General features: G+C 26.8%; 1 protein-coding gene across 1 annotated transcript; it reads left to right on the forward strand.

The window, feature by feature from the left end:
* The first annotated feature begins 265 nt into the window (after positions 1 to 265).
* LOC100214971 (potassium voltage-gated channel subfamily H member 6) lies at positions 266 to 12,619 on the forward strand. Its single transcript, XM_065787370.1, has 8 exons — positions 266 to 560; positions 658 to 933; positions 1,006 to 1,119; positions 5,742 to 6,123; positions 9,938 to 10,137; positions 10,263 to 10,515; positions 11,679 to 11,884; positions 12,068 to 12,619. The coding sequence occupies exons 1-8, from the start codon at positions 459 to 461 to the stop codon at positions 12,578 to 12,580; spliced, it is 2,046 nt and encodes a 681-aa protein (XP_065643442.1). The 5' UTR covers positions 266 to 458; the 3' UTR covers positions 12,581 to 12,619.
* The last annotated feature ends 273 nt before the right edge of the window (positions 12,620 to 12,892 follow it).

Genomic DNA, 12,892 nt, shown 5'->3' on the forward strand with positions numbered 1-12,892 from the left:
CGAAATTATACTAAGACTAAAACATATTTTAAATTTTATGTGTGTAACTTTTTGCATACTGCATATTGAAGTCAAAAATCTTTCCAATTTAATGAAAAAGACAGTGAAGAAATTAATAAATAAAGCTTATTGTTATTCAAAACAAAAGAAATATAAATGCTTAATAATTTTTCTATTGCGTATTTTTTGTGAACTTTAAATCATTTTATTGCTAACACGTTGCCTTTTTTAATCTCCAAAATATAAATATTATTTGAAATATTTTCTTTTTACTTAAAAAAATTGTTCATGGTTTTACGCATTAGTAGTTAAATTTATAATTATCAATTAAGTAATTAAAAATATTACGTGGTTAACAGAATTGATTCCTTTTTAGGATTCTTATGATTGTTTCTTTTATAATAACATTTCAATTAAGACCCTTCCATCATAAGGTTAAGCGTTGAACAAAATTAAACATGTTGGCTGAAAGAAGAAAAATTAATAAATGGAATAGAGTGTACCGAAGATCTCGAGTCATGTCGCATACTCTGTTACGTTCAACTATGTCTGTATTTAAGGTTAAAATTTAAATACCAATCTATCTAGTAACAAAGTTGTTGATAAAAACATTAATGAATATTTTTAATTTGAAGTTACTCCAACGTTCAATTTTAGGTAATGTCTTTGGGATCAGATGTTTTACCAAAAATTAAATGTGATCAAGACAAGAACTATTCCTATATAATTCTTCATTACTCTGGATACAAAGCAATTTGGGATTGGTTTATTTTACTATTGGTTATGTATACAGCAATTGTGACGCCTTACATGGTGACATTTTTATTAGGTTCAAACAGATCGCTTACCATTATTGATAATTTTATTGACTTTATTTTCGTTATTGATATACTGATGAACTTTCGAACCTCTTTTGTGGATGCAAATGACGAGGTATTTATTTGCATTGCATTTTTATGACGTTACTATAATTACATGTAGTTTAAAATGCCGTTTAATTTGTAGGTTGTTAACGATCCTTGCCGAATTGCTGTAAACTATTTAAAGGGATGGTTTGTTTTTGATTTCTTAGCAGCTTTTCCTTTTCAGTTAATATGCATGATGCTAGGAATTAATCAGGTAATTAAAACAACTTTTATTGTAAATTGCATCAAAATAGTGCTCAATTAAAAATGGAGCTTATTCAATTAAAATGTGGTAAAGATATGTAATAGAATGCTTTAGATGGCCAATAATTACTCTACTATAGGGGTTTTCTATTAAAAAGCTAAGCAAAAAAAGTTTAACAATTGGCTTTGTGGAGCTGACTGGCTTATTCCGATCAGTTGTCATTTCAACAATTAATTATAATTGATTAATTATAATTAAATAATATAACTAATTATAATTAGAGAGTCATCATTAAAGTTTTTAGGAGTGATACTTGACGAAAATCTGACATGGAGAGAACACATAAGAACACGTAAGAAAATTTCAAAAAAATAATAGCATTCTATACAAAGCTAAGCAACTATTGAACCAAAAATGTTTAGAAATCTTATATTTCTCCCTCATACATTGTTATATAAACTATGCAAATATTGCATGGTGCAGCTCTAATGTAAGTAAAGTTAAAAAATTGTTTAGTAGACAAAAACACGCTGTCAGAATTATTTCAGGTGCAGGTCGTTTTACACATTCTAAAAAACTATTTAAAAATCATCACATACTTAATATTTTTCAGTTGAACCTTTATCAAATTCTTATACTTATGTATAAATTTCATAATAAAGTAACTTCTATAATATTTAATACCTTTTTCAATAAAATTAACCACGAGTACCCTACAAGATTTTCAAATTACAATTATGAGCAACCTAAAATGCACTATTTTGTTACTAAATTTTCTATCACCAACAGAGGTCCTAAATTATGGAACACTTTATTAAATAACCAGCTGAAAAATTGTTCTTCACTTTCTCTATTCATAAAAAAACTCAAACAAAAACTTCTTAACGATGCTAAGGAATTAAATTCTATTTAAGATTCTTTTTTTAATCTTATTTTATTTTTTTTTATTTTTAATTTTTTTTTTTCTTTTTTAACAACTGTCATATCAACTGGTCAAAAAATTTTAAAATTAAAATTTTCCTTAAATTCTCCTGTTAACTTATTTTTAATTTTTAGGTGTAGTTATTATTATTATTATTATTTTTTATCTTTTTTTTTATACGATTTTTTTTTATTATAGATTAGTTACTGATCTTAAGATACTTGTAAAATTTGTGTTTATTTTTTATATGGTGCAAAGTAATTTTATGTTTATATTTTAATGATTGTATACGCTTGCTGATGAAAGCACGTCGGGGCGTAGTGATAAGGCAAATATTGTCTTCATTTAGCCCCGGTCATGTAAATTTTATTTATATAAAACGGCATTGTATTCTTTTTTTTAAAGACGAAATAAAATAAAGTAAAATAAATAAACTAAAATGCTGAAACAATAATAATAGGAAAATATTAGGCCCGTAAAATTAAAAACCGGAAAGTTATGAACATCAAAAATTATAAACCACGCAAATGATATACTTCGATAATTATAAACCCGGAAACATAAAAGGGCCTTTAAATTACAGACCCGGAAACTCTAGCCACAAAAAATTTTTATCAAATTTATAAGCTTGTTTTAGTTTTTTTTTTTTTTTTTTTTTGTTTCTGATTAATTAACTTGTCCGCTTACTATTCTACCCACTACCTAAAACTACCCACTCCCTGAAAGAAGATAATATATTCTTTAAATTTCGAAATTTTTTTGACATTTCATAGAGATCTGAACGAATTATTAAACATTTATAGATCAAAAAACCACCTGTTTAATTAAATTTATAGTTTAATATTCAATATTTTTATAATGAACAGAAAATTTCAGAAAAACTTGAACGGAAAAAAAGAGATTTAAAAAAGTATATTACAAAATTTAAAAGATTTAAAAAAGTATATAAATATTATTATGTAAAAATTTATTATGGAAAAAACTAATTAAAATCCATCATACACAGTCATTAAACTCCTTGATTTTCTCTTTACTTAGGTTTTCTTCGTTTACCATTTTTTTATTTATTGTTATGTCACTTTTCCTTTTTTTTTTTTTCCTTTTCTGATGACTTGTGGCTTGTTCGAATAATACTTTTTTATTTTTACAAGTTGCTAAAATGCTTGAAACTGTAAATATACCATTGAATAAATGTCCTAAAACACCGATAAAATCTCCAGCGCAACAATAATATATCTGAAATGTTAAATATGGCATCATTTTTTGTCCTAGTTTGTCATAATTTGTTGATCTAAAAACAAAAAGTATTATTCCCAATAAAGTAAAGTAAGTGCCTCGTTAGCATATTGATATACTTTTCAATACCTTATAAGCGATTTGATATTAATTTAGTTTATTTACAAATTTTAATGATGAGTAGAATTAAATATTTTATCTTTAAAGATATGGTTGATTTGAGTTCCATAAGCCCAGTGCTTACGTCCACTAGGTTGCGCAAGGATTAAACTGGTGGCGCCCGTTAAAATATGATAAATCGGCGAAGTAGTGGAGTATAATATAAACTGCTTTTTTCATTGAGTTTATAGTTCTCATATTGAATCTGATTGCAAGACCACAAAATGCAATAAATTAATGCAGATTTTAGTAACCTTACTAAAACCTGGTGTTGGTCTTTCTAAGAAAGTTCCGACAAAAGGGTGTTCGAAATTATTTTTTTAATACTTGCAAAATATTTTTATTATTTTCATTTAGTAAAGTACGTATATCAAAATTTAATTTAGTACCTATATCAAAATTCATTTAGTAAACTACGTATATCAAAATTTCATATAGTTTTGTAGCATAAGTGCTCGAAAGATTTTTTCTGAGGGGAAAAGGGGGTTTGGTTCAAAATTCAAAATTTTTTCTGAAATTAGGAAAGCTCTATTTAATCTTAATCTAAAATAATCTAAATTTTAAAATTCTTATACCTAAAATAAAATAAAAAGGTCCTATAAGTTATTTCGGGAAGCCATTTTCGCCACGGCTTTTCATATGTTTCATTAAAAAATCAAATAAATAATTTTTAAGAAAAAGTTACAATAGTTTTTTTTTAAATACTTTCATTTAAAAATTTTTGCGTTACTATCTTTTCTTATTCTTTATCAAGCCTGGAAGCAAAAATATTTTAAATGATTCACCTTAACGCCCACATGCGATGGCAATGCGTTAATAAAATATTTTAAATTAATATCTAATTCTAAATTCAAATTCATTGCCATGTTCCAAACTTTAATTTATTATCTTTTACTATTTAAATATTTTTGAACATCTAAATTTTTCACCTCCAACAAAATGAGGAAGTGGTAAATTTTACTTGGTCATAATGTTTGAGCGCTTAAAGATAAACAAATAAAAATTAAATCTGCTGATAAATAGAAATTTAGTAGTAAGTTTATAGTACATTAAAGTATTTTATTAACTCATTGATTTTGCATTTGGTCTAATGGCAGTAAATCTGTCGGAGCACTTTCGTTCCAATTTTTCAGCTGGTTATTTAATAAAAAAGATATCAAAGTTTATGGATCGTCACTGATTAAAAATGCAGAAAAGACATTTTACGAAAGTTGTAGCAACATCTTTTACTAAATTTTTCTATCAATAAGTGCTGGGATTAACATGTAAACAGTTGTATACCAGTTTTAGAATTTTAAAAATTTTATAAATACTATACAATTTTTCAATATTTTTCATATTTTGGCCCAACTTTCACAACAACATTAAAATTTTTTTTATAAACCTTAACCAAACCTAAAACTAGTCTCAAAGACAGTTCCGTAAATGGATATATGTCTTTTCGTAAATGGATATATGTTTTTCCGTAAATGGATATATGTCTGGGAAAGTATTAAAAGCATTTTATATCAATTGGTTGGAACGTCATCCATAAAATTACTTTTGACCAAAGTTTGACCCTAAATAACGCATTATAAAAATTTCTAAAATTTTTGATATTGAATTTTTTCTGAATGAAAAATCACAAAAGTTCAAAAAAAAAAAAATTGAAATTTTTTATTTTGGCCACCCTACGCCCCTATGGGCAATGTTAAGGAAAAAAATTGCTTATGTTACAAGATTTTTTTCTATTTTTTAGATATAAGTTTTGATCGCTAATTGATGAAATTTTATATATAAACAATCTGATGTTGTTTACCAACTCAATTGAAAATTGGAACAAATGTGATTTGGAAAAATAATTAGTAAATTTTTTAATTACAGGTTTTGTCATTAGTTCAAATAAACTTCATCATTTATCTAAAACTTAAGTTTTTTAAAAAAGTATGATCGTGTGAAACCATATTTTATATTATATATAAATTTTTTTATAATATATAATTTATTACTTACTTTGTTGGTTAATACAGTATACATGTTATCAATACAATAAATACGTTGTTGGTTTATATAGTCACAAATTTGGTTAAATTTAGATTTTTTATTTTTACAAATATATTTATTTACATAATTTTATATATACGCTCAAATATGTATAAACTATTGGTATACCTTTATTATTTGTTATTCAAATTACTTAAAAAATAAATACCATTAATGTTTAATTTTTATATTTTAAAAATGAATAAACGTTATTTAAATAAAAATATTATCTAAAAGGTTATAAGTTAATTTACTACTAAATTTAATCCAAGGATTTTTTTCACATTTTTAGACAACTGTTCTAATCAGTTTGGGTAAATCGGCACGTTTGCTTCGACTAGTTCGAGTAACACGCAAAGTGGACATGTATTCGGAATATAATTTAGCATTGTTATTACTTCTTGTGTTTGGTTTTGCATTGATGGCTCACTGGTTAGCGTGTATTTGGTATGCTATTGGAATAAATGAAAGTCCTACATATAATAATGTTGATTGGTTATCAAAGCTCAGTAAGGATTTGAATTTAAATGAAACGGGAAAGCTTGATGTGACAACTGCTTATCTAACAGCATTGTATTTTACTTTGAGCAGCTTGACCAGTGTTGGTTTTGGAAATGTTTCCGCAAATACAAACGGGGAAAAGTTATTTGCAATACTTATCATGCTTATAGGAGGTAGTATTCAGCCTTTTTTTTTTTTTTTGGGGGGGGGGGGGTTGTTTTTAAAAATCGTCATGCTCTAGGGTATGTGGGTAAGAGGTAGGGGTAAGGTCTTTGTGACAAATAATACGAGACAAGTTACTAAAGAGTTATGCTATAGTGACGAGAGGGAGTGGGTCAAAATGATGGAATATATGTAACGTAGTTTGTGGGCGACTTAAGTGAAATTATAGATTTATATTGCCAGGAAAAATTGTTCACTAAAATTTTTATAATCTTCCTCTAAACATTTTTTGAAACATATGGAATATAGAAAATTTAATAGAATATTTATAGAAACTCTATTAATCTCTCTTTAAAAGTCCCTTTATATATTTGACTTTTTAATTATATTGAACTTTTTTATACAAAATTTACGTAAAAAAAGTAAAGCAGTTTTCGAAAGCATTATTTTAAATCGTATGTTTAAAAAATTTACGGAAACTCTACTGAACTTTTTTCCCGCAGTTTTTTTACAACTGACAAATCGTTTGTTCAGTATTATCTTGCTATGTCATCAAGTATAATTTTGAGAAAAACGCAATTAAAACTTTAGTAGACCAAAATATATCCCAAATCATTAAATTAAATATAACATTTCATTAAATTTTCTTTTAAAAAAGTTGTTGAGAACAATATGTATTATACTTGAAAACTATTTTTAAAAAGTTGTGTAATTTGTGTTTAGAATAATGATTTTTCACTTTTGAGATGGAACAAATTCCTGACAAATTTTAAAAATGCTAAAAGTTTTATGTCAATTTTATTGTTGTTTTTATAATAAATTTTGTCCAAAATCACTCATCTTTTTAAGTATAAATATTTTTCAGCGTGTTATAAATTTATTAAACGATCGGCGTAAATAATACCTGTAAACCGTATTTTAGATATCATTTTCGATCCCCACCACGTCCCTGGTAGTACCGAGCTCAACTTGTTTCTCCGCGCAGCGGCCTTGTTCATGTTTCGGAGTTAGAGAGTTGAGAGAGGGTTATAACCAACATTGCAGATGAGCTACTATTAAGTAGCTCATCTGCAATGGCCTTCTGGGCCTTGAGTAGGTGAATAACAAAAAAAAATAACAAAAAAAAAAAAAAAATTTGATTCCGTTCAAAAGCAACAAATTGTGTACAATTTTATTAAAAAATCAACATGTATAAGAAAAGGGCACATCGCTCATCTAAACACAAAGAGTTGCCATAAAGTTTTTATTAATTTCAGGCATTTAGGGCATCGTTTTTTAAATATCTTCTTTCTTTTCTTTTGAAAGTAAAAAATTTTTTTTGGTCCGTATGGCAGTTTTGTCTGTATGCCTGTATGGCAGCTTTTTTGGCTGTGATTTTTTTGGCAGTTTTTTTGGCTATGGTCTGGAGGGCAGCTTTTTTAGTCTATGGGTAGCTTTAGGGCAAGGGTCTGGGTCTGAGGGTTTCTTCTTTCTTAATGGTTTTTTATCTTTTTATGATTTACCAAATTGGCCATCAGACCAGATACAAAAGTAAATAGCTTTATTCATGGAAAGAGAAAGTTTGAGATCTCAGCGTTGGGCAGAATTATAACATTTTGTGAATCAAAATAAACTCTGGACTCTCTATCTCCTTAAACTGATCTGGACTCTCTATCTCATTAAACTGATCATTAAATCTGAAATCAGTAATTATCGCCCCATCTCTGTTCTCTCCACATTTTCGAAAATCCTAGAAAAAATTATGTTCAACAGATTATACAAATACTTTCATGATAATAATCTACTTTACATTAATCAATTTGGTTTCAAGAAAGATAACTCAACTGAACATGCTATTATCCAATTTGTACGTGAAATCTCAAAATTATTTGAAAAATCACAATATACACTAGGAATTTTTATTTACCTATCAAAAGCTTTTGATACGGTCGATCACCATATTTTGATTCATAAACTCAAATACTACGGAATAAAAAATAAAATTTTAAAATGGTTTAAAAGTTATCTATCTAATCGAAAACAGTTTGTATTATTTAACAATGATTATCAATCCACTTTTCTTAATACTTGTGGAGTTCCACAAGGTTCAATTCTTAGACCTCTCCTTTTTTTAATTTATATAAATGACTTAAATAAAGCTTCAAAACTAATGAGCATTATGTATGCAGATGATACAAACCTATTCCTTTCTAATTATGATATCGCTGAACTTTTTAAAACAATGAACGAAGAACTCAGACATATATCTAATTGGTTTAAGTGTAATAAGTTAATCTTAAATATTAATAAAACAAAATGGGTTTTAATTCATTCGATTACAAAAAAACGATTTCTCCTTACAAATTTACCTCAAATTTTTATCGATCAAAAGGATATCAAAAGAGATTCTGTTACAAAATTTTTAGGTGTTTATCTTGATGAAAATATTACTTGGAATCACTATATTGATTATATAAGCACAAAAATTTCTAAAAACATGGGGAATCCTTTATAAATTACGAATCTATCTCAATAAGAAAGTCTTAATACAACTTTATTACTCGTTTATACATAGTTATTTAGATTATGCCAATATTGCTTGGGGAAGTACTGAAAAAAGTAAGTTGCAACGTCTTTATCTCCGTCAGAAACGGAGCGCCACACCTTTGGAATAAACTTGTTTTGCCGAATTTTAATTTTGAAGTACCTATTACTTTTTGCCTTTTTAAAAAAAAACTGAAAAATCTCATTCTTTCATTAGATAATATTTTGAGTTATTATTAGTAGTAAAAGTTAAAAATATTTTTTGGTCTACTTTTTTATTGTTTATATACATGTTTACGTTTATAGAATTTTATTCCTACTAAATTTATTTATTGTTCATATACTTTTTACTTTTTAACTTCCACATTGGTTTACTCTTGTATACAACTCTGATGACAAGATCATCTTGATCTTTCTTCAGATCAGATTATTTACCTTGTAGTTTTGTAAAAGTTTATTAATTTTTTTTTTATCTTATCTTTGTTAAATGCTTATTTGAGGTTCTGACGACAAGATCCTTGTGATCTTCTTTCAGATACCCTGTTTATATTTGTTATTTTTTTATCATTGTAAGTTTATATTATTATTTTTACTATTTTTTATTTTAAGCTGTACAACGATTAACAAATGTAAACCAAAAAAAAAAAAAAAAAAAAAAAAAAAAAAAAAAATGTCAGGTTGATTAAAATATTACATCACTAACAATCAGTAAAACCATGGTTTGCAAAAAAGTTTACATTTAACTGTTTCGATGTTCGCGGTTCGCAGTTCGCATTTAACCTACTACCAAGTTCAAGTTCTATTACTTTTGAAAGTAATTCCTTACAAAGTTAAAAAGGAAGTCCGTAAAAGTAAACGTAGAATTATTTTGTTGTAAATGTAATTCGTTACATGTAGAAGTATTACAAACAGTAACAAAGTATTGTAACTAAGTAAATGTACTCCGTTACACGACCCTGTGCTTAACAAAAGTATGTTTTAATATTTTTGCACGAATATTATTATTTGCGAACGGCTAATACAGCTAATTGTAAAGAAAAATTTTTTAAATTCGACTGACTATTATCGAAATTGTCACGCCTCAATTGAAATTTATTTGAGTTGGCTCGTAAACTCATTAAAAGCTATAAGGAATGATTTGCTACTATTGTAATTGTGGCTATACTATATTGTAATGGCTAACTCGACTATATTGTAAGCTTTACTATATCGTAATAGCTAATATTGTAATTGTAATAGCTCTATTGTCATAGTTTTGAATAAATTTAAAAAAATATTTAAAATAATAAAATATTTATTTAGCTTTGATGTACGCTGTCATATTTGGCAATGTCACGGCAATCATTCACAGACTTTATTCAGGTTTGGCTCATTATCATTCGACTATGCGCAGGGTTCGGCAATTTATTCGTTTTTACCAAATTCCGGCACCACTGCGTCAACGATTAGAAGATTACTCGCATTACGATTATTCGTACACTAACGGCATCGATATGAACGAGGTGACCTATTTTACATTTTAAATGTGCTTTTATTTCTAATAATTTTTACTTGTTTTATCAACAAATAATCATTAATTGTTAATTGTCAATTTTTTGTTTAAATACATAATTTTTCCAAATTTCAGATACTGGGGCATTTCCCAGAGGGTCTTCAAGCGGATGTTTGTCTTCATTTAAACAGACATTTATTTACCAAAAATTTAGCTTTTCGTAGTCTTCCTGCTGGTTGCTTACGTTCTTTATCTCTTAAATTAAAAACAACAAGATATACGCCGGGTAACTATATTGTTCATTACGGAGATGAAGTAGTTAAACTGATGTGGATAGAACGAGGCACGTTAGAAATATTACAAGGGGAAAAAGTGGTTTCTATTTTAGGTGAATAGTTATTTATAAACTAAAATTAAGTTAACATTTTTTATTATACTTTATATATATTTGTTTTATTTTATTTATAGCTTTAAACTTTAATTTTTTAGTTTTAGTTCAGTTTTAGAAAGTGATTTGGTATCTACATTGGTTCATATATCTTAAAATAGTTTTTATTCAACATCGTTATACATGTGTTATCTGAATTTTAAACAGTATTATATGAACCAATAACGGCGTTTTATGAACTTGAAACGGCGTTTTATGAACTTGAAACGGCGTTGTATGAAATATTAAAATGATGGCGATTTTTAAACTTCTGTTGAGCAAATTCGGGGGGTTTGTATGATTTGCTATTTAAGATATAAGTCTTCCTGGTCGCTTTGTTTTTATATAACTTAAAAAATTATAAAATTATTCTTTAACTCCTTAAAATTAAATTTTAAATGAAAACATCAAACTGATTTATAAAATGAATATTATTCTTCAAACAAGAAAAACTAATTTAGTGCTATATGAAAACAGATGTCGCGGTGACAGAGTAGTAAACAAAGAAGGGTTTGGTTAGGTCTAAGAACGGTAACCGTATTCTTAATAAAAAAAGATAATCTTATATCGAAGTTAAAGCAAGTTTTTTTGTTTTAAAATAGGAAACAGAGAGGTATATTTGAAGATATGAAGCATTGTAAAGAACCTTTTGATTTTATTTATTGCTTAAATAATACCTTTACCTTTTACCTTTCTAGTAAAGTTATGGTTTCAAAGATATATTACCATTTTTAGTAAAGCAAAACTTTATTCTACGTTAAGGCTACAACAAACTTAAAATAACTCTTCCAAAAAAGTGATTTTTAATATGAAAATCGGCTCGAGTAGTGAAAAGTGTTAACGCAATAATGTTTATTTAGTTTACATAAAGTAGGCAATACTGCGCCAATATTGCGCCAATTTTGTTTGCTATTCGGCAATCCACAAACATTTTATGGTACTTTTTTACGGTACGGTATTTTACGGTATAAGTTCCGGTAAATAATTTTTTTTACAGTAGCAAAAGAACGTTCTTTTACGGAACATTGCATAACAAAAGTGTTTGATAACATATTTGTATTTTTTTCAATATTGTATGATTTTTAGCAGTTCACAAATATTTTTTTAGTTTTATTGCTTGTTAGGAAAAGGTGATTCATTCGGAGAAAATTTTGGAGCAGTCTACGATCGTCTTGTTGCTAAATCATGCGCAAGTGTGCGTGCACTGTCATACTGTGACATCCAATCTATTTCACGTGACGATTTATTATCAACTATGCGTGCATACCCTGAATTTCATAGTAAATTCAACAGAAATTTTCGTGTTTCGTTCAATTTAAGAGATTTAGAAGTAAGTTATTTGCACTAAAAAAATGTGAAGAGTTTTTTTCAACGATGAAAATTTATTTTTGTCTAACCCATATTAAATAAAAAATAAACGAAAAAAACGTTATGTCAGAAACGTCACATGTCATAAAACTTTAATTAAAATGTATTAAATTAGTTTTCTTTAAAATCTATTTTCTTTTAATAGCTTGAAGAAAAAGATCTGAGTAGTTCTTTGATTAATCTTAATCAACAGCGACAAAACGTTCTCGAAAAGTTGAAACAGAAAAGTTCCTTAAACTATGATATCAAAAGTCTCGAGAAAAGCAACGATAACTTTTTCATCAGTAAGTCCGACAGTTGTACCGCGGTAAATAGAGATTCAATGATCACTAATATTCTGAGTGAGGATTCTATTGTTCCAAAACTTGTGTCTTCCCTAAACTTATTTTCTGGTCATTCTATTTTTGTAACTGATCACTCAACCCACCAAGATAAAGAACCGTTTAGGAAACTCCAAAATGACTTTTTCCCTTCTATGTACCAGGAAGAAAGCGAATGGGATCAAGTAAAAAACTGGTTGGATAGTTTTGAAAATGCAAAAGATCAAATTACTTCATTATTAAAAATACTAAAACTAAAGAGCAGTAAAATAAAAAATCATAAAGAGACGAAAAATTTGTTGGCGGTTCCTAAGCAACTACGAAAAAAATCTATTTAAATTCATTAGTTACTATCAATAAAATAATTATAATTTCAGGTTGAAAAGTTTTATAATGCGAGGACGATTCCCTTGTCTATGCTTCATATTTAGAAATATAATGAAGTATTACCTAACTCAAACCACAATAATACAATATAATGCATTAACATATATATATATATATATATATATATATATATATATATATATATATATATATATATATATACATATATATATATATATATATATATATATATATATATATATATATATATATATACATATATATACATATATATATATATATATACATATATATATATATAT

This window comes from Hydra vulgaris, chromosome 01, assembly GCF_038396675.1.
Source record: "Hydra vulgaris chromosome 01, alternate assembly HydraT2T_AEP".
NCBI lineage: Eukaryota > Metazoa > Cnidaria > Hydrozoa > Anthoathecata > Hydridae > Hydra > Hydra vulgaris.